Consider the following 23324-nt stretch of genomic DNA (forward strand, 5'->3'; position numbering starts at 1 on the left):
GAAAGTGGAATATTCAATATAAGTTAAATGGTTAAGTTTAAAAATAGAGATAAACTTTATTAGTATAGTAGCAGGAAAGGAATTCTGAGAAAAAAATTGTATAGTCTATAAGGAATAAAATTCTACAATAAATAATCAGATAGTTATCAAATAAATAATGTACCTTTTGCTGTACCTCTTATTGTTAACAGAACTAGAACAGGACAAATACAAAATTGGTGAAAGGAAGGAAATAATAAATATGACTGAGAGTAATGATGGGGACCAAAGGGAACAGTAAAAAGGTCCAGTGGAACCAATGATGATTCTGAAGTCACAAAGAGAAGTGAAAGTGATTAGCCTGCATCTAAACCCAAAAAGAGTTAAAACCCAAATTAACAAATTAGAGATACCTATTACAGCACATACTGTGGAAATCCATGGGGTTCTTAGAGAACAATCTGAAAACTTTCATTCCAATAAATTAAAAAAAATCCAGAAGAAACAAATAAATATCTAGATATTTATATTCTACCAAAAGTGAACCAGGAGAATATAAACAACCTAACAGATCAGCTATGGGAAATAGGATTGAAGAAATAATTAAAGGGACACAGCACATTAAGACTGAGACTGGGAAGAACTCATTGCCGAATTGAACCAAACTTCAAAAATGAAATATTATTCTATAAAGATTCAAAAGAAGAAATGTTTCCAAAGTTGTTCTATGAATCTAGAATAACCCTGAGACCAAAACTAGATGAGGAAACAGTGACAAGAAATCTTCAGACTAATTTATCCAATGGGCGTTAAAGGAAAGTCTGCATTGAAATTTTTCTATGTCAAATTCAACCACAAGCAAATCATGTACCATGATTATACTGATTTCATAATAAGAATACACAGATGGTTTCACATTTGTAAGCTGATAACTGTAAAACAGCATATAAATTAGAATCAAGAGTTAAAATCACATGATCATCTCAGTAGATCCAACAAATAGTCTATATTTAAGACATCAATGACAAATGGTCAAGAAACACATGTGAAGATGCTCAGCACAGGTGACTCTCAATAAGATGCATGCTGCTAACACTATGCTGAGAGTTCATCTCACTCATCAAAATGGCTATCAGGAAAGCAAATGTTGGCAAGGTTATAAGAACAAAGAAACCTATATGCACAGCTGGTGCAAAGGTAAATTAGTATGACCATTAAGCTCAGAGTTTTACAAAAATTCAAAAGGAAGCCAGTATACACTACAGGTATGCCACGGCCATCTACATGCCCATATGAATGAAAGCTAACATATGTTGGGGACATCTACATTCCATGATTATCTCAGCAGTTCTCAGCACAGTTGGGATATGGAGCCAACTTTAATGCCTATTGGTAGATGAGTGTTTACAGAGAATCTCTTGGGCAATGTGTGGAAGCATCATCTGTTAATAAAATGCTGTTGGACTATATTAGCTTAGGTAGGAAACAGAGAGGTGGGAGTTTCAGTAAAGGGAGAATTTCTGGGATAGAGTCAGGCGTGGGAGATTCGCCCCAAACTAAGGAGAGGTAACCCCAGAAAAGAATAAACAGTATGGTTAAATTAGGAGCTAACAGGAAGAGCCAAAGTTTTTGGACTAAATGATTATTCATAATAATTCGGCCTCCAAGTCATTATTTCCTGAACTTGGACACAGGTGAAAAAGCCCACCATTACATGAGTGAACAGAGAATATTAGAAGTATGTGAACATTGGACTTTTACTCAGATAATTATGATAGAATCATCTTGTCTATAGAGAAAAAATGGATTTAGCAAGTTGTCAACTTAAGAAAATTAGCATAAGACTAGAAGTTATTCCCTATATGTCCCCCCCCCCATATGTGGAATCTAGAGAAAGAACAAGAATGAAAGCAAGAGAGTCTATTAAGAAGGAAGGGAACCCAAGGGAAACATAGGATTGGGTATTCAGATGAATGAGTATGCAGAGAACATTACATTGATATATGAAAATGTTTCTGTCAACTCGTTATTTTGCGTAGTCATAATGCACTAAAATTCATATATGTAAAATTTTTTCATTATATTATTAGATGCATAATAAATGCTTTTTTTTGCTCAAAAAAAAAAAAACTTCACTTTTCACTCTTCCCTGGTATAAATATTTGCCTCCATTCTGAAAATTCGGGGTGTTCGACATCAATTTATTTTTAAAAATTCCTGGTTTATTGTTAGGGTGTTTTCTATGTTTTATTTAGAAATAGCTGAGTGGAGTCAACAGGCAACAGTTCAGATTACCTTACATAGATAGTTGGTTTTCAAAACATCAGAAATTCACAGAATTGACATGACAAACATTTCTGTATTAATGTTCATTTTGATTAGAGATCTGTCTGCTCCTGACAGCTTCCTGTCTTGGATTCTAAGAAGAAATTGAGCATTTTTGGAGTTACTCCAGTTGTGGTGAGACAGCCACTAGCAAGAATTGCCTCTTTCCTTCTACAGAAAAATTACTGTCCAGAAAAGGACACACTTGCAGAATAGTCGACTGATTATATCTGCCTAGACAGAGTAATCAGCCCTTAATAATTCTGCAGCACTAAGGTCTGTCAGATGATCCTGGGCCAGAAGGCAGAAGAACAGATGCTCCAACGTTTTGAAGTAGAGGGTGTGTCCAGGTGTTCAGAGGTCTCTATAAATTGGCTAAGTTTTAGAAGCTATGCTTTGTGCTTCCCACTATTATAGTTAACCCAGTCATTCTGGATTTCTGACAGGGTTGAAAACTTATAGCCTCATAGCCAATCCTGGCCATTTACCTTGAGAGAAAAGATTTGAGTGGATGATCGTCAGCTGACATTCATCCTAAAGCCAGGTTCAGAACTAAATGTTTTAGTTAGGATAGACGACAGAGGTGCTGGTTAGTCAACAAAATGATGGACTGGGTATTAGGACTATCTTGTACTTCACGGGTACAAATTGGCATAATTATGCTCTAATTGTATTTTGAGAGAAAAGTTTTAATTTAACAGGAAGGGTGATATGTAGGAGGAGCTAAGGTGGGAGGAGTACTGAGAGGAAGAGAAGGAGTAAGAAGAGGAGGAGAAGAAGGAGAGGAGAAGCTAGGTGATGAAAGAGAGAAAGAGGGGGGAGAAAGGGAGGCAGATGTTCATGTATCTCTACCAGTCAAAGATAGTTGATATATCTAGGTTGGGTAGTGGTTACACCTCTGATTGAGCAGCACCAAACATATAAAGCCTATGATTAACATTTTTTAAAAAATGTATAAATGCAAAAAGGAAAAGGGGGCATGGGATAGAGGTTTTCTAAGGGGAGGAATGGGGAAAGGGGATGGCATCTAAAGTGTAAATAATATATCTAATAAAAAATAAATAAATAAAAAATTCCCCTCCATTTTTAATAAGATGTACAAAATATTCGATCATTAAATGAGATGGAAAAGTATTCTGATTTATCACAGAAGAGAGATTCTGCCTGCTAGACAATCTACAGCACAGTACTTTTTTGTTTCTCCAGGTCTACCACAAGCAGGAAAATTCAGGTTCCTATTCCTTTTGCATGGAAGAAAGACATGCAGAGGCAATGCATATGGCCTATGCTGTTTACTCCCCCAGCAAGAGCTACATCTACCTTGAGACAGAGACCAGCAGCATCTTGCCCTGCAACCAGATTCACGCAGTTCAGGCACATTTTATTCTGAAGGGGGAGAACTTGGGAGTGCTGAGAGAGCTCGTTTTCCACTACCTGGTGAGTTCTGGCTCCACATTGGGGGAGAAAAAAATGTCTTTTTCTCCTGACCATGTCTCTCCAGACACATTGGGTTCTAGGCTAAGTATTTCTGTGTGGAATACAATAGATTCTTCTATTTCTTTTAGCATATTTAGAAGAAAGTCTTGTAGAGGTATAAACTAGGAAAATACTTTCCATTTTAGGTCATGGCCCAGGGAAGCATCATCCAGACTGGAAACCACACTCATCTCGTGGAGCCAAGAGAATGTAAGTGTCTCCCACACAGTAACATTTCTCCAACTGAGAGTCCACATGCTCACCAAGGGAATCTTACCACTGAGCAACTAACAGTGCCATCATGCTTGTGTGTCTCTGTAGACACTCTCCACAGTAGGAAATCATGGCTCTGCTGTCCAATGTGTGTTCTCACTCATGAGCTTCAGGAAAAAGCCTCAGAGTCCCAAAATGAGTATCATTCAATATGATGAAATATCTATTGTGATTATGTAGCACCTGAAAACACACAATACTTCAAGATATGATCTACATGAGGAACCTATGCATTCACATACAGATTATCCACAAGGCAAATGAGTTATCTTATTGTCTGTCCAAAAACAATCTGGAGAGTGCCAGCCTTGGTCTTTGCCATTCTAGCTACACTGATTTTCATGTATTTGATTCATTTTTATTATTTTTAAATTGTGTGTGAGGTGCATGTGGGTAACTATGTGCATGTCACTACAAGTACTCTGAAAGCCAGAGGAGTCAGATCTCCTGGATATCCTGGAGCCAGAATTATGGAGTTCTGAGTACCCTGGTGTGGGAGCTGGGAATCAAACCTGGGTCTTCTAAAAGTGCATCAAGTGATCTTAACTTCTGAACTATCTCTTTTTTCATTTATTTTACTTTTAAAGATATTTTCTTTATTTTTGAAGGTTATATATTTTTATACCATGTATTTTAATCATACCCTCTCTCCACTTAATCCACCTTGACACCACCCTGCCTACCTCAAAAGGACCCTTCTCTATTTTTTTTTTTTTTTTTTTGAGACAGGGTTTCTCCGTATAGCCCTGGCTGTCCTGGAACTCACTCTGTAGACCAGGCTGGCCTCAAACTCAGAAATCTACCTGCCTCTGCCTCCCAAGTGCTGGGATGAAAGGTGTGCACCACCACTGCCCGGCTTCTTTTTTTTTAACCTACTGAGTATAGTCAGTGCTACTCATACATGATGAGGTATTGGCCCAGCTCCCGAGACATGGACAATCTACCAAGGGTCACATCACTAGTTAGATCTGACTCTTCTTCCCCTCCTCTCCACAGCCATCAACTGTCAATAGTTCCTCAGCTAAGAGTGGGTCTTCACAAAACCCTCCCCTTCCATGCTGGAATATTGATTGGCTTGCTTTTGGTAAGGTCTTGGGCAGGGAACCATAGCTGCTGTGACTCTGTGAATGAAATCACCCTGTCATCACCTGGTGATATTTCCTCAGTTCTACCAGAATGTTACTCACTTGTAACATTCTTACATTGCCTTAGTGCTTCTTGCACCCACTTTTATTAAGATCGCAAGTTATCACTGAAACCTGGCAGTCTCAATGCTCTGATCTTACCATCCTTTCCTTCCCAAAGAGCAATTACCACATGCAAACCCATGTTCTATACTTTGCACTTTATTATTCATTTCTCTCTATGGCCATATCAACTACATGGAGCACAATTGAAACTGTATACTATTTATAGGAATCTCACTCAAGTTAGTGACAGTAAAACTCTTCTTTATATTGAATTAAAAACAGAACTTATTGGGAATAATTATGTTATTACTCTAATAGCTTAAAAATAATTATTGACACTGGCTAATAGCAAGTTTTAGATGTAAACCTGCTTGCTCCATACAGTCACTGATATCTTTCAAGTAATGTCTCGAAGTAGTGGATACTCAGTGAATGCTCAACAAATTTACTGAAAAGTGGTTTCCCTGTTATTGACCAATTATAAAAACTATTTAGCTATTTAATAAAATATGCAGTTAGTTCTTAAATAAACACTAAGTAGGAATTATCTTGAGAAACAATAAGAGAGACTTCAAAAATTGCATAAATTTCCCTCAAGTGATGTAAATACTGTGAACATTGCATTGAGAAATATTTTAATACCAAACATATGCTTATTATTGCCAAATGTGGCTTGCTACTCTGAGATGATTGTTAATTTTCAGCTTTCTGAGTACCAGGCTTTCCTCTCATTAATCTTCCTTTTATATGAATAATAAATGGGACATCAGCCACGGTTGTCTCATCCCTTACTATAACAGGAATATCTAACACGCTGTTTGGGATGCTAAGGTATAAAAGAGATAAGAGGTTAGCATATGACTAGCTATAAATAACCAAGATAACTTTTGACAGCGAACATCTTGGTGGAAGACATCTTCATGATATCCTCCTGAGAGCATTAGCATGCAGACAACTAACCACAGGACAGGAAGACTGTCTTCCACATAAAGACAGTCCTCCAAATCCCTGTGCTCAGTTATGTGGGTTTTCCTGTCAGTAGTCTGACCCATGACCATCTCTTCCCATTCCCTCCAGCTGCAGTAAAAGGCAGCTTTGCCTTGGAGATCCCTGTGGAGTTCAGCATGGTCCCCGTGGCTAAAATGCTCATCTATGCCATCCTGCCTGATGGAGAAGTGATTGCAGATTCTGCAAGCTTTCAAGTGGAAAAGTGTCTTCGCAACAAAGTGAGGGATTTAGTCCCTAAAATTTCTATTTAAAAGGCAGGATCTTAAGGACACAGAATTCAGATGAATATGCTAAACCCAGTCAGTGGTGTGTGCCTCAGTGGCAAAGATGTGGACAGTAGCAGAGTGTTAGCTTTCAATTCACAAACCCCACACATGGTCAGAGGCTTAAGAGAGACGAAGCAAGGGAGTGGAGAGCAGGAGAGGAGAACCAAGCCCTTAATAACTAGTTTAAAGTTGTATAACTTACATTTTCACTGTATTTATCTGTGTGTGCACATGTGCTTGTGAATGTGTACACGTGGAGGAAAGAAAACAAGTTTTAGAAGTCTGTGTTCTCCTTCTTCAAACAAAGAAAAAATTTGACTCCCAGATATTCTTACAAATAGCTCATAATGGTGTGTGTGCACATGTATGTGACTGTGATATAATGCACATGTGTGTGCAGATGTATGAATCTGTGCAACCAGCAGAGGCCAGAGGAGAGTGTGGATACCCTGCTCCGACTCTCTACCTTATTCTTTTGAAAATGTCCCTCATAATCCTGGAGCTAAACTGGCAGCAGGCAAGTTTCAGCAATTCTCTGCCTCAAGCCCCCACAGCATTGGAGGTATAGGACCCTCTAGTCCTGCCTGGCTTTTATATGTGTGATGGAATCAGAATTCAGTGCAGGAAGTGCTAATACCTATTGAGCCATCTCTGCAACTTTGAAGTTACACTCCTGCCTCTCTCCACATCTTCTTTTCTTTTCCCTCTCCCCTATCTCCCAAATCCCTCTCTCTCTCTCTCTCTCTCTCCATCTATGTCTCTGTCTCCCTCTGTCTCTCCCTCTGTCTTTCTCTCTGTGTGTCTTTCTCTGTTTCTCCCTTCCACCTCCCCACCTTCTCTCTCAGATGAGGTTTTTTTGAGACAATATTTCTTTGTGTAGCCCTGGCTGTCCTGAAACTCACTCTATAGACCAAGCTGGCCTTGAACTCAGAGATCGGCCTGCCTAAGAGAGCTAGGATTAAAGGCTCACGCCAAAACCAAGCAACAAAATTACTCATTTGAAAAGACTTTTTCATGGCAAATCTCATACCTGGGGTGGAAAAATCAGTATTCTAATTGGAAATATGTCTAGATTTGTCTTTCTAGCTACCAGATCATCTGCCATTCACCTTCATCTCTCAATGCTTCCTATTTCATTCCAGCCAGTGAAGCAAGCTGCCATGGACAGGGTTGTAGTGAAAGAGGATGATGAAAGCAGATCAGAGGTGTAGTTAACTACTCTAGAGTAAGGAAAGCACAGATGCTCACCAACAGATGTAGTTCCAACTGCCTAATGTGAATAGGTACTGAAGATGTATATCTATGATATAGCACACATTCAATATGCTGTATCATAACATTTAAGGATTTTATGTTCTTATCACACATATAGAAAAATCATAATGAAAAACTTGAGGGAAAATAAATATACTAACAATTGATAGGCCTGGATCCTATGACTGGTGTCACATAAGTCTCTGTGACATTAAGGGTCTATGAGATATTTCAGTGGGTAAAGGTTCCTGCTGATAAGCCGGATGAGCAGAGCTTGATCACTCAGATTCACATTCAGTATTCATAATCTTGAAGAACAGATGTGCATGCAGAGTTCCAGGATGACTCCACCTGGCAGGTTTTGGGACTGCAAAAGCAGGAATCCCTACTCTACCCCCAAGTTTGATTTTCCTTCTCTCAGGTGGACCTGAGCTTCAGCTCATCTCAAAGTCTTCCTGGCTCACAAACCCATCTGCGGGTCACAGCTTCTCCTCAGTCCCTCTGTGGCCTGAGAGCTGTGGACCAAAGTGTGCTGCTCCTGAAGCCTGAGGCTGAGCTCTCCCCTTCCTGGGTGAGTCCCCTTCAGCCATTGTCCAAAACAGGTCAGCAGAGACCAGAAGTGACCCTGGTTCTGATGAAACAATGATTGTTCAACCACTAGGGCTCTTGAATGTAAAAACACTGCATTTAATGCTGACAGCTCTGTAAGGGAGCTCTTCATTATAAAAGCCCGAAGAACAGATGAGAAAACTTTAGTGAATAAACTGAAGACAAAGAAGGAAATAAGGCGCTCTGTGAGCTGTAAACTCTCTATGCTCTTACTGCAGCTGTCCTGCCCCATGAGTGGCTTGTCCCCTTCAGATGCTCATGATGGAGCTTTTCAGAGTCACACTACACTTGGGAGCCAAAGGAAACCATTTATACAAAAAGAATCTTGCACATCTCAGTGGTTCCCCAAATAAAAAAAATGTATATTAAAAATTTTTAAATTTTAAAATGCAAGTTTCTCAACTTGTTTTGAAAAATCTCAGAAGCACAAAAGCACAAATGAAACCATACACTACTTACAGGAGCCTTGCCCAAGACAATGACAGTAAACTTCTTCTTTATATTGAATTAAAAACAGGCCTTATTAGGAATAATTATATGATCACTCTAATAATGTAAATATTATTATTGACAGTGGCTAATAGCATGTTTTAGAATGTAAAATGGAGTTCCTTTGCTCCCCTCACCATGCCCTCTCCATGCACTGGGTATCTGTACTTTTGATAAGGACACCTATTTTGAACATTCAAGTATTTGTACTGATCACATATGTAGTGATGAGGAGGAGGAGGAAGAAGAAGAGGAGGAGGGAAAGGAGGAGGAGGATCTTAAAAGAGGGCAACGAGTCAGTTAACTTGGGAACCACAATGTCAGGGAAGGATAACTCAGGAAGTGCTCCCACATGCCCCCCCTAATCTCCTGTCTCTTACAGATATACAATCTGCCAGGTATGAAGCAAAAGAAATTTATTCCAAGTTCCCACTTGTCTGAAAATGATAATTGTGTGTGGTACAGAACCTGGGAAACTAATAAACACCCAGACTCAGTACGACACAGAAATGAGAAGGATGTCTACAGATATGTGGAGGTAAGCCCTATTATCTATCAGCATCCTGCTCTGTGAATTATTTAGGTTTAATGAAACACCATATTAATGAAGAATTTTAGGCTTAGGCCAAGGATGTGAGTCACTGGCAGATCACCCACCTTATATGTACATCTACATCTTGGAAAGTGGGCAGTCTAGACTATTTTACCTCTCTATTGCAGGAAACTGTCACAGAGTGGGGACAAACTGCTTAATAGTAGTAGTCTTTGTTGTCATCATATTAACGGTTTTTCAAACAGGCTCTCATTATGTAGCTCTATGTAATTGTGTGTATGGGACACACAATTTGAATAGGAAATATACTTGAACCTGTAAAACCATATGAGAAATATTCATTGCAAATTTTATACCTTCTTTTTTTTCAGAATTTTGAGGTATCTCACTTGATTAATACTTTTCTTTTTAGGACATGGGTTTAACGGCACTCACAAACTTGAAGATCAAATATCCTACACTTTGTTATGACTATTATGACATGGCTCTAATGTCAGGTAAAATAACAAATCACTATTTTCAGAACAAAATAAATGTGAATTATTTATCAAAGATGGTAAAATAAAATTGTACTGCATGTATAACATTCAAGTAAGAGAAAAAGAACCCAACCTAACCAGCACTTGTTGTCAGTTATTTTGTTGACCTTAGCCATCCTGACTGGGATGAGATGGATACTGAATTGTTTTAATGTGCATTTCCCTAACTGCCTGCATAACAAACACTGTTAGAAGATATGTCTTAACCTTTAAAAATTTCTTTTGAAACCACTGTTCAGATCCACAGCCCATTTTTTAAGTTGAGCCTTTTGTTCTCTTGACTCTTCAGTGTTTGAGTTCTTTACACAATCTGAGTGTCTATCCTCTATCAGATGTAGAGCTAGCAAAGATTTTCTCCCACTCCCTGGGCATCCACTTCACTCAATTGATTGTTCCCTAGTTGTGCAAAAAGCATTTCAGTTTTGTGAGGTCCCATTTGTCAAGTATTTACCATGATTTTTTAAATGAATGGTTCTCATTCAGAGTCCTTGCCTACACATGTATTTTGTAGGGTTGCTGCCTATAGTTCTTCCCCTAACAGTTTCCTGTTTCATGTTGAGGTCCGTGACACATTTTGAGTTGATTTTTTGTGTAGGGTCATAGATATAGGTCTACATTCATTCTTCTATGTGTGAGCATTCAGTTTTTCCAGCAACATTTGTGGAAGATGCTGTCTTTTCTCTGGTGTATGTCTTAGCATCTATGTCAATTACCATATGCCTGTGATTACGTGAGTGTAACTGGGCCTTGTATTTTGTTCCATTGATCTACATGTCTATTTTTGTGCCTTTACCATGATGGTTTTATTACTATACCTCTGTAATATAACTTGAAATCAGGAAACACTATCTTTATTATTATTTATATTCTAAATACTAAAATTTATTTTTATATCTGTGTTAACATAAAATAAAACATTCTGACTGGACTATTTTAATTTCCCTTATATTGATTTGAAATGAAATTGAAATACCTTCACAAGTTTCTAAAAGCAACAGGACCTGAGGCACTGTGACTACTCTAGACAATGGAATAATGGGCAACTATACCTGTAGCTGTTAAGTTAATGCGTGAAGAACTTAAAACACTAAAACATACTCAGTTTTTGAAGGCAAATAGAAAGACTGAGGTCAGGTTATAGGTTGTGGCTATTAGGGAAGAACCTATAGAAATGAAACTCTATGTGTGTCTACAAATTAAAAACTGGGAGAGATTTTCTATGCTTTGAAGTCAGTTGGGAAATACTTAGTTAAAGTACTAACTAAATCTGCATGTATACTTGTTCTTGATTTAAAAAAAAAATGCAGAGTACAGACCCTTCATCGCCACCTTTAAATACTACATTTCTTACCAGGAAAAAGCAAGCCAATGCTATGATTCTTGGGTAATAAACTTCCTATTTCTAACCCAAGAATTTCTACTTATACCTCTTTCAGTTTTTATACAAATTGAAAACCTATTAAAATATTGGGTTAAGCTTTCAGACCTGAAGAAAGAAAAAACATCTGCTGATAATGTACACATCATGCAGCGCTGGTCTGGAGTGATTCTCATTGTAGCCACAAGACCTGTTACCTAGGATTGTATTGTGGATCTTCATTCCTCCTAGGGGGCACATTATATCTGTAAGCATTCACCAAGTCTCCAATATCCAACCCAAAAAGTATGCAACATGGTTCCTTCCAACTTCAACTATTCTAGGAGAGATCTCTTGTTTGACAAGGATGTTACCCAGTCTCCTCCAAAATGAGTGATTCAATGCATTACTTCCAGTGTTACCTTAAGAGTGTTGAAACGTAAAGAAGAAACTGAAAATTAAGCTACATTTCCATTGCACCACCATGCCCCACTGTATTCAAGTTCTATGTTCCTTTCTTCCTTTGTAACTTCACAGTACCTGCTTTGGAATCTGATTCAGTACTACTTCGCAGTAAAACATCTGCATATTACCACAGAGTACCAGATAGAAATCCACCACCTGAAGAGCCACCACGTAAAGATCCACCACCTAAAGATCCACTCACTGAGACCATTCGGAAATATTTTCCTGAAACCTGGGTGTGGGACATAGTCACAGTAAAGTAAGTGATTGCCATTTGTATCAATTGGGCTGGGTAAAAAATTTTTCTTAAGTCTCTTGGATTTCTCTAATGTTTATCGTAAACAAAGAAAACTGGTCATATAGAAAACCATAGCATATATACCCATCAATTATAAACCATGCCTATTACCATCACCCCCAGAAAATGCACATAAAAATTGTCACTTACCTTTCTGATAGTTAAAACTGTTCAGGGTCACCATATTGACTAATAGGTGAGGCAGTCTTACATGGAGCAGACTATGAGATGGCTATATGGAATTTACCATATAAGTCATAAAACTGTTGCATGATATTTTGAAGATGGGAATTCAGAGAAAACATCAAATCTATGTTCAGATTTCCACTAACCTATGAACTCTGAGATGCTGTGGGATTGTGAGATGAGTTGGTAAAAGAAGATTACAGAAAGACTTTTATTTTGCCACCTGGAGTCCCATTTGTTCTGTTCCTTTCCTATCATTCCTTTGAAGGACTCAAAGAAATGGTGTCTTGTCACACTCAAGAGTTACCATCTCAGAGATAACCAACTCATGTGCTCACTTTCTGTGCTTTACTCTCCTACTCTCCCAGCTCCTCAGGAGTGGCTGAAGTGGAGATGACAGTCCCTGACACCATCACTGAATGGAAGGCCGGAGCCCTCTGCCTGTCCAACGATACTGGCCTTGGCCTCTCCTCTGTGGCACCTCTCCAAGCCTTTCAGCCCTTCTTTGTGGAGCTCTCGTTGCCCTATTCTGTCATTCGTGGAGAAGCCTTCATGCTCAAAGCCACTGTAATGAACTACCTCCCTACAAGCATGCGGGTAAACACCTTTCTGAATTAAGCATGACCAGAGTGGAAGAGAACAATTAGTGTGTGTAAATTACAACTAAGACTTAAAGGAAAAGAAGAAAGAAAGTGGGGAAGAGATTGTATTGAACCACTCAGCAAGCAGTTTCAAATGCTTAAACAATTCCCAGACTCTAGCTACATATATACAGCAAGAAGTTGTTTAACAATATGGATAGTACGTAAAATTAGGTGATGTTGCCAGTATTTAAACAGCACAAACTGTACTAACAGAAATAGGATATTCCATGTAGCCTCTGTATACAATCAAAGGCAATAGTCCACATAGATATAGGAGGTTGATGTCCAGATAAAATGGCATATTGTTTTACAATGGATTTTGCTGTTGTTAGAGGTAGGTGTATACTTCAAAATAGTAGTTAAAAATCTAGTACAGTAAATGTATTTCTGCCATCAAAATAAAACAGATATAAGTACACACATATGTAATTATCTCCTTAATGGTTTGTGTAGATAATACATGGATGATAGCTAAATAAAGTTTAGGACATATATGTGTGGATGAAATCTATTCAAGCCTTCTGTGTCAATTTACATGACATTTTAGACATGTGTTCCAAACACATCCTCTCCTGTTCTTATTCTAACTCAAGTCCCCTTCACACTCTTTTGCCTACCTACTCCCATGTATAACACCTTGTCCTCCCACAGTGACATTGGTTTTTGCCCTTTCTTTTTTCCTGTGGGGCCACAGATGGTTGTGCAGCTGGAAGCCTCTCCTGATTTCACAGCTGTTCCAGTAGAAAAAGACCAAGATTCTTACTGCCTTGGTGCCAATGGGAGACACACCTCATCCTGGTTGGTAACTCCCAAAACTTTAGGTGAGTGAAAATTTTGTAAGGGGGTTGGTTCTACTCAGAAAGGTGAGTGTAGCAAGTTTCCTCAGTTACTTCCTTCTCACTGGGTCCCCAAGAGGAAGCTCACAGTCATTGCAGCTGCTGGAGTGTGCTTACCACATTCTTAAATACAAGACAGGCTCCTGAACCACTCCTAAAACAGAGGATACCCTAGAGATCTTGTGGCTTGGTGGATGCCAGGTACCTGGCAGATCTGAGCTCAGCTCTCTGGACCCTTTGTTTCAGGGAATGTGAATTTCTCTGTGTCTGCCGAAGCACAACAGTCCCCGGAGCTCTGTGGTTCTGAGGTGGCCACAGTTCCTGAAACAGGGAGAAAGGACACAGTAGTCAGAGTCCTGATAGTTCAGGTGAGTAACCCTTCTCAGTCAGCAGTGTGCTGAGTCCAGAAAATGGAGCAATGTTGACTATATTTAGATGAAAAATAAAAATAACATAAAACTTTGAGATAGATCATATCTGGCAAGCCCATGCTTTTAAACCCACATATGCTCTGTTGTCTTTTCCCTTACTAGTCTTTAAATTTATGCTTTTAGTGCAGGGAAGAGAATCTAAGGCAGTTTATCTTCTCAAGGCTATATCTCTTTTTTCCGATTATGCCCTGCCCCTTTCTCTTTATTATCTTTCCCTATGGGTTTCTTTTTTGACCTGGCATGCCTAAATTTTCAAATGTGAAGCCATTCCAGCCCATGGACCCACAAGTAAAGCTGTCTCTTAAAAGACAAAACAAAACAAAAAAACTGCCTCCAGCAATTCTGTGTTTGCACACTCAGTATTTGATTTCTCATGTCTGGATTTCCTGTCTTTTTGTCCAAGCCTGAAGGAATCAAGAAAGAGCATACCTTCAGCTCACTGCTCTGCACATCAGGTGAGAACCTGTCAAAGCACAATGAGATAGTGACTTAAGTCGCTTAATAAGAGATCTTGCAGTACTGCTTTAAGAAAATCAGAATACTGTATACCTTATAACACCTAACACACAAACAAAACTGAGTCTCATAAATTAAGATCATCATTTACCCAATGAAACTCTCAAGAGTGTATCATGGTTCACTGTAGCTTCTTTTGGCTTTAGAATTCAGAAGCCTCTTCATCCATCTCAATACATAGAAAGTTATAGAAAAGGAATGACTGAGAAGAGGTCACAATTGAGATTTTCTCTAAAATGAGAAGGTGGGAAGATAGAGAATATCTTGGGAAGTACCATATTTGTTTTATGTTGGATCATAAATAGAAAACAAAGATTTATATGGCTGAAAAAGCTTCATACATGAGCCAAGCTAAATTGTGGTATATACTTAGAATAACATTTTTCTCTAGTGGTTGTTTTTATACCTTGCTTTTTTTAATCCCTGCTCCTCATCAGAAACTAACTATTGCAATGGAAATATAGCAACGTATCACACAAAAAGAAGCTCGCTGTCACCTAGGAGGGACACGCATTAGGTCAGGGAACATCCACTTGCAATAATGACTGCATTGCCTACACGTCTGTTAGCTGGTACTGGTAGTGTCTACTCAAAACGTATTTGTCAAAAGAATAAAGAAATTAGAATAATAACTTTAATTTAATGTAAAATCCATTATTATATGATAATTAGCAAAAAAGATTAAATAAAGCAAATTTCTTTATAAAGCAGGCAAACTAATGTAACAGTTCCGAATATGGTAGATGGAAGAAAATCATCATATAATACTAAAATCCTTTAAATGTTTTCCATGGGAGAAAAAGAAGGAATGGCAGGGTGGGTCACTAGAGATAAATATTTTTTAAGCCAAAGATAGGATAACAAAAGCCCTATTCTTTCGGCCGGTCAACTGATTACAGTATAATCCACCCACTATCCCTGCCATAGGAAAGCATCCATGACAGCTGCATGGAAGAGATCAGAGAGCCTCCAAAGTAACTCAGGGAACCAGAAAGAACAAAAGCAGCTCAGGATTTCTCTGTTCCCTTATTCTCATGATATAGGATGTTTAGTCACACATTGCTTTGTCTTAGAATTCCATCCTGTGATAAAACACCATAACCAAAAGCAACTTGGAGAGTTGATCAGCTTACATGACCACAGTCCATCATGAAGTGAAGTCAAGGCAGGAATCTAGAAGCAGGAACTGGAGCTGTGGTGTGGTGCAGCTTCCTAGCTTGCTTTGCCCTTGCTCAGTTTGCTTCCTTATACACTACAGACAGTGTACACTGGGTCAGGACCTGCCACAGCTATTATTTAAAAAGATAAGCTTCAGGACTGGCTTACAGCCCAGTGTTAGGGAGGCAATTTCTCAACTGAGGTTCTCCATTCCCAGAAAACAATAACTTATGTCAAAGTACACAGAGAGGGGAGGGGCAGGGAGATAGAGACAGAGACAGAGACAGAGACAGAGAGAGAGAGAGAGAGAGAGAGAGAGAGAGAGAGAGAGAGAGAGAGAGAAAGAGAGGATTTTTTTCATTTTTTTATTAGATATTTTATTTACACTTCAGATGGCATCCCCTATCCCCATTTCCCCCCACCCCCCTTAGGAAACCCCTATCCCATGCCCCCTTTTCCTTTTTGCATTTATACATTTTTTTTAAAAAAATGTTAATCATAGGCTTTATAAGTTTGGAATTGTTCAATCAGAGGTGTAACCCACTACCCAACCTAGATATAACAACTATCTTTGACTGGTGGAGATACATGAATATCTGCCTCCCTCTCTCCCCCCTCTTTCTCTCTTTCATCACCTAGCTTCTCCTCTCCTTCTTCTTCTCCTCTTCTTACTCCTTTTCCTCCTCTCAGTACTCCTCCTACCTTAGCTCCTCCTACACATCACCCTTCCTGTTTAAATGAAACTTTTCTCTCAAAATACAATTAGAGCATAATTATGCCAATTTGTACCAGTGAGGTACAGGATAGTCCTAATACCCAGTCCATCCTTTTGTTGACTAACCAGCTCCTCTGTCATCTATTCTAACTAAAACATTTAGTTCTGAACCTGGCTTTAGGATGGATGTCAGCTGACGACCATCCACTCAAATCTTTTCTCTTAAGGTCAATAGCTATATGTTTTCAACCCCATCAGAAATCCAGAATGACTGAGTTAACTATAATTGTGGGAAGCACAAATCGTAGTTTCTAAAACTTAGCCAATTTATAGAGACCTCTGACCACCTGGACACTCACTCTACTTCAAAACGTTGGAGCATCTATTCTTCTGCCTTCTGGCCCAGGATCTTCTGACAGACCTTAGTGCTGCAGAATTATTAAGGGCTGATTACTCTGTATAGGCAGATATAATCAGTCGACTATTCTGCAAGTGTGTCCTTTTCTGGACAGTAATTTGTCTGTAGAAGGAAAGTGGCAATTCTTGCCTAGTGGCTGTCTCACCACAACTGGAGTAACTCCAAGGATGCTCAATTTCTTCTTAGAATTTATTATAGGAAGCTGTCCGGAGCAGACAGGTCTCTAATGAAAATGAATATTAATACTGAAATGTTTGTCATGTCAATTCTGTGGATTTCTGATGTTTTGAAAACCAACTATCCATGTAAGGTAATCTGGACTGTTGCCTGTTAACTCCACTCAGCTATTTCTAAATAAAACATAGAAAACACCCTAACAATAAACTCCCACCCATGAATTTGCTGTAGTCCCTTAACTCACAGGCTGACCATCTCAAATCTGTTAAAAAAAAGTTAAAGAAGGACTGGGTCTAAGCCTTGTATTCCTAAGTGTGTTATACTGGTACAATGCCTATAAGGGTAACAATATTCATCTCACTCTTATATCAATAAGAAGCTCGTACCAATGAAAACCTTAAAATTTGTAATCAAAGTAAATTGGTGCCGTTTAAGAATTTATATCTTCATCTTGATACTAATTATACAGATTTCTACTAATAGGTTATGGCTATGCAATAAACCCTAGCTAATCCTCTCTATTCCCACAAAACCACTACTTTTCCCTAGAAAGACAGTCCAACATTTACCACCTTAGTCCCCAAGCCCAAGGAATAGGGGCGCTGACTCATCATTAGCTTCTTCAAGCTGATTATGGGCGTTGAGATATTAGAAGAGGAGTGGGGGGGGAGAGCAAATTGACAATCCTCTGATGCTGTGTCTTTGCTGCCTCCAGATGGAATTCCCGGACCTCAGAGGTTTGAGCAGGTCTGCCCAGCTTGCTTGTTGAGTAGATACACCAAGGCTGATCATTCTGCAATATACAATTCTCAAAACAAATTTTAGTATCAAGATAGTTTTTTTTTTTAAAGAGGGCTGACATTTTATTAAGAATGTTGGTTCTAACCGCTTTTCTATTTTTTCCCCTCTTTTATTGGATATAATATTTACATTTCAAATTTTATCCCCTTCCCATATTTCCCCCACCACCCAGGAACCCCTTATCCCAACCCCCCTCCTCCTGCTTCTATGAAGGTGTTTACCCACCTACCTCCAGCCCCCTTCCCCACCCTCAGATCTCCCCCCCCCCAGTGCTCAGCCTTCAGGGTACCAATGACCTTGTCTCCCACCTATGCCCAACAAGGCCATCCTCCCCTACATATACAGCTGGAGTCATGTGTCTCTCCATATGTGCTCCTAGGCTGGTGGTTTAGACCCTGGGGAGCTCTGGCTGGTTATTATTGTTGCTCTCCTAATGGGGCCACCAGCCCTTAAGGTTCCTTCAATTTACTCTCTAACTCCTCCATTGGGAACCTTTGATCAGATTAATGGATAGCTGTGGGTATCTGTCTCTGGGTATGTCCGACTCTGGGGGACCTCTAAGGAGACAGCCTTATCAGGCTGCTGTCAGCTTTCCAATCCTGACATCCCTATCAGCGTCTATTTTTGGTGACTGCCCATGGAGTGAATACCCAGATGGAATGGTCTCCCTACAACCCCCCCTTCAGATTCTGTCCCACACTTTGTGTCCATATTTGCTCCCTTGGGTATTTAGTTACTCCTTCTAAGAAAGACCTAGGCATCCTCACTTGTTCTTTCTTCTTCATGAGCTTCATGTCGTCTGGTAGTTGAATCTTTGTTGTTTCAAATTATTGGGCTAATTTCCACTTATCAGTGAGTAAATACCATGTGTGTTCTTTTGTGATTGGGTTACCTCACTCAGGATGATATTTTCTAGTTCCATCCATTTACCTAAGAATTTCTCAAATTCATTATTTTTAATAGCTGAGTAATATTCCATTGTGTAAATGTACCACATTTTTTGTATCCATTCCTCTGTTGAAGGACATCTGGGTTCTTTCCAGCTTCTGGCTATTATAAATAAGGCTGCTATGAACATAGTGGAGCATATGTCTTTGTTATTTGTTGGGGCATTTTCTGGGTATATACCCAGAAGTGGTATAGCTGGGTCCTCAGGTAGTGCTATGTCCAATTTTCTGAGGAACCGCCAGACTGACTTCTTAAGTGGTTGTACCAGCTTGCAACCCCACCAACAATGGAGGAGTGTTCCTCTTTCTTTACATCCTTGCCAGCATCTACTATCACCTGAGTTTTTGATCTTAGCCATTCTGACTGGTGTGAGGTGGTATCTCAGGGTTGTTTTGATTTGCATTTCCCTGATGACTAAGGATGTTGAGCATTTCTTAAGGTGCTTCTCGGCCATTCGAGTTTCCTCAGTTGAGAATTCTTTGTTTAGCTCTGTACCCCATTTTTTAATGGGGTTATTTTGTTGTTTGGCGTCTAATTTCTTGAGTTCTTTGTAAATATTCGATATTAGCCCCCTATCGGATGTAGGATTGGTAATGATCTTTTCCCAATCTGTTGGTTGCCATTTTGTCTTGTCGATAGTGTCCTTTGCCTTACAGAAGCTTTGCAATTTGATGAGGTCCCATTTGTCGATTCTTGATCTTAGAGCATAAGCCATTGGTGTTCTGTTCAGGAACTTTTCCCCTGTGCCTAGGTATTCAAGGGTCTTCCCCAACTTCTCTTCTAATATTTTCAGTGTACCTGGCTTTATGTGAAGGTCCTTTATCCACTTGGAGTTGAGCTTTGTGCAAGGGGATAAGAATGGATTAATTTGAATCCTTCTACATGTTGACCTCCAGTTGAGCCAGCACCACTTGTTGAAAATGCTGTCCTTTTTCCACTGGATGGATTTAGCTCCCTTGTCAAAGATCAAGTGACCATAGGTGTGCGGGTTCATTTCTGGGTCTTCAATTCTATTCCATTGATCGTCCTGTCTGTCTCTGTACCAATACCATGCTGTTTTTATCACTACTGCTCTGTAGTACAGTTTGAGGTCCGGAATGGTGATTCCCCCAGAGGTTCTTTTATTGTTGAGAATAGTTCTCGCTATCCTAGGTTTTTTGTTATTCCAAATGAATTTGTAAATTGCTCTTTCTATCTCTACGAAGAATTGATTTGGAATTTTGATGGGTATTGCATTGAATCTGTAGATTGCTTTTGGCAGGATAGCCATTTTTACTAAGTTAATCCTGCCAATCCAGGAGCATGGGAGATCTTTCCATCTTCTGAGATCTTCTTCAATTTCTTTCTTCAGAGACTTGAAGTTCTTGTCATACAGATCTTTCACTTGCTTGGTTAGATTCACTCCAAGATAATTTATTTTATTTGTGGCTATTGTGAAGGGTGTCATTTCCCTAATTTCTTTCTCTGCCTGTTTATCCTTTGAATAGAGGAAGGCTACTGATTTGTTTGAGTTGATTTTATATCCAGCCACATTGCTAAAGTTGTTTATCAGGTTTAGGAGTTCTCTGGTGGAAGTTTTAGGTTCACATAAGTATACTATCATATCATCTGCAAATAGTGAAATTTTGACTTCTTCCTTTCCTATCTGTATTCCTTTGACTTCCTTTTGTTGTTTAATTGCTCTAGCTAAGACTTCCAGTACTATATTGAATAGGTAAGGTGAGAGTGGGCAGCCTTGCCTAGTCCCTGATCTTAGTGGGATTGCTTCAAGTTTCTCTCCATTTAGTTTGATGTTGGCTAGTGGCTTGCTGTATATTGCTTTTACTATGTTTAGATATGGGCCTTGAATTCCTGATCTTTCCAAGACTTTTAACATGAAGGGATGTTGAATTTTGTCAAATGCTTTCTCAGCATCTAGTGAGATGACCATGTGGTTTTTCTCTTTGAGTTTATTTATATAGTGGATTACATTGATGGATTTCCGAATATTAAACCATCCCTGCATTCCTGGGATAAAGCCTACTTGATCTTGATGGATAATTGTTTTGATGTGTTGTTGGATTCGGTTTGTGAGAATTTTATTGAGTATTTTTGCATCAATATTCATAAGAGAGATTGGTCTGTAGTTCTCTTTCTTTGTTGGGTCTTTCTGTGGTTTAGGTATGAGTGTAATGGTAGCTTCATAGAATGAATTGGGTAGTGTTCCTTCTGTTTCTATTCAATGGAATAGCTTGAAGAGGATTGGTATTAGGTCTTCCTTGAAAGTCTGAAAGAATTCTGCACTGAAACCATCTGGCCCCGGACATGTTTTGGTGGGAAGATTTTTAATGACTGTGTCTATTTCTTTAGGCGTTATGGGACTGTTTAGATGGTTTATCTGCTCCTCGTTTAACTTTGGTACCTGGTATCTATCTAGAAAATTGTCCATTTCCTCCAGATTTTCCAATTTTGTTGAGTATAGGCCTTTGTAGTAGGATCTGATAATGTTTTTAATTTCTTCTGTTTCTGTTGTTATGTCTCCCTTTTCAGTTCTGATTTTATTAATTTGAATGCTGTCTTTGCGCCCTTTGGTTAGTCTGGCTAAGGGTTTGTCTATCTTGTTGATTTTCTCAAAGAACCAGCTCCTTGTTTTGTTGATATTTTGTATAGTTCTTTTTGTTTCGACTTGGTTGATTTCAGCCCTGAGTTTGACTATTTCCTGCCGTCTACTCCTCTTGGGTATACTAGCTTCTTTTTGTTCTAATGCTTTCAGGTTTGCTGTCAAGTTGTTAATGTGTGCTCTTTCCATTTTCTTTTTGTGAGCACTTAGAGCTATGATTTTTCCTCTTAGTACTGCTTTCAATGAGTCCCACATGTTTTGATATGATGTGTCCTCATTTTCATTTAAATGTAAAAAGTCTTTAATTTCTTTCTTAATTTCTTCCTTGACCAAGTTATCATTGAGTAGAGCATTGTTCAGTTTCCAGGTGTATGTGGGCTTTCTGTTGTTTTTGTCCATGTCAAAGACAAGTCTTAATCCATGGTGGTCTGATAAGGTACTAGGGATTATTTCAAACTTTTTGTATCTGTTGAGGCCTGTTTTGTGACCAATTATATGGTCTATTTTTGAGAAGGTACCATGAGGTGCTGAGAAGAAGGTATATTTTTTTTTTTTTAGGATGAAATGTTCTATAGATGTCAGTTAAGTCCAATTGGTTCATAACTTCTGTTAGTTTCATTGTGTCTCGATTTAGTTTCTGTTTCCATGATCTGTCCATAGCTGAGAGTGGGGTGTTGAAATCTCCCACTATTATTGTGTAGGGTGCAATGTGTGCTTTAAGTTTTAGTAAAGTGTCTTTTATGTATGTGAGTGCCCTTACATTTGGGGCATAGATGTTGAGAATTGCAAGTTCCTCTTGGTACATTTTTCCTTTGATGAATATGAAGTGTCCTTCTTGATCTTTTTTGATTACTTCTGGTTGAAAAATGATTTTATTTGATATTAGAATCGCTACTCCAGCTTGTTTCTTGGGACCATTTGCTTGGAAGATTGTTTTCCAACCTTTTACTCTGAGGTAGTGTCTGTCCTTTCCACAGAGGTGCGTTTCCTGAATGCAGCAAAATGTTGGGTCCTATTTACGTATCCAGTCTGATAGTCTATGCCTTTTTACTGGAGAATTGAGTCCATTGATATTAAGAGATATTAAGGAAAAATGAGTGTTGTTTCCTGTTATTTTTGTTATTGGCAGTGGAGATATGTTTGTGTAGCTACCTTCTTTTATGGTTTTTGGAAGATTACTTTCCTGCTTTTTCTAGGTTGTAGTTTCCCTCCTTGTGATGGAGTTTTCCACCAATTATCCTTTGAAGTGCTGGGTTTGTGTTGAGATACTGTGTGAATTTGGATTTGTCATGGGATATTTTGGTTTCTCCATCAATAATGATTGACAGTTTTGCTGGGTATAGTAGTCTGGGCTGGCATTTGTGTTCTTTTAGGGTTTGTATGATATTGGTCCAGGATCTTCTGGCTTTTATGGTCTCTGGTGAGAAGTCTGGTGTAATTCTTATAGGTCTGCCTTTATATGTTACTTTGCCTTTTTCCCTTACTGCTTTTAGTATTTTTTCTTTGTTTTGTACATTTGATGTTTTGACTATTATGTGGCAGGAAGTATTTCTTTTCTGGTCTGAACTATTTGGAGTTCTGTAGGCTTCTTTTATATTTATGGACAGCTCTTTCTTTAGGTTAGGGAATTTTTCCTCTATAATTTTGTTGAGGATATTTACTGGTCCTTTAAGTTGGGAGTCTTCCCCCTCATCTATTCCTATTATCCTTAGGTTTGGCCTTCTCATTGTGTCTTGGATTTCTTGTATATTTTGGGTTAGTAGCTTTTTGTATTTTGCATTTTCTTTGACAGTTGTGTCAATGTTTTCCATGGT

At 38.8% G+C, this 23324-nt stretch overlaps 1 protein-coding gene across 4 annotated transcripts in view; it reads left to right on the top strand.

The window, feature by feature from the left end:
• LOC117715735 (murinoglobulin-1-like) overlaps positions 1–23324 on the top strand; it is a 52841-nt gene that overhangs the window by 16419 nt on the left and 13098 nt on the right. For 3 of the 4 annotated variants that reach the window (XM_076940505.1, XM_076940503.1, XM_076940502.1), the window contains exons 12-23: positions 2383–2439; positions 3511–3741; positions 3927–3990; positions 6321–6469; positions 8193–8342; positions 9252–9407; positions 9835–9919; positions 11856–12042; positions 12636–12864; positions 13606–13732; positions 13994–14115; positions 14582–14633. In XM_076940505.1, coding sequence (XP_076796620.1) covers positions 2383–2439; positions 3511–3741; positions 3927–3990; positions 6321–6469; positions 8193–8342; positions 9252–9407; positions 9835–9919; positions 11856–12042; positions 12636–12864; positions 13606–13732; positions 13994–14115; positions 14582–14633 — 1609 coding nt within the window. The remainder of the gene's footprint in view (positions 1–2382; positions 2440–3510; positions 3742–3926; positions 3991–6320; positions 6470–8192; positions 8343–9251; positions 9408–9834; positions 9920–11855; positions 12043–12635; positions 12865–13605; positions 13733–13993; positions 14116–14581; positions 14634–23324) is intronic. The other variant, XM_034512600.2, reaches the window with a different exon arrangement.

This window comes from Arvicanthis niloticus, chromosome 9, assembly GCF_011762505.2.
Source record: "Arvicanthis niloticus isolate mArvNil1 chromosome 9, mArvNil1.pat.X, whole genome shotgun sequence".
NCBI lineage: Eukaryota > Metazoa > Chordata > Mammalia > Rodentia > Muridae > Arvicanthis > Arvicanthis niloticus.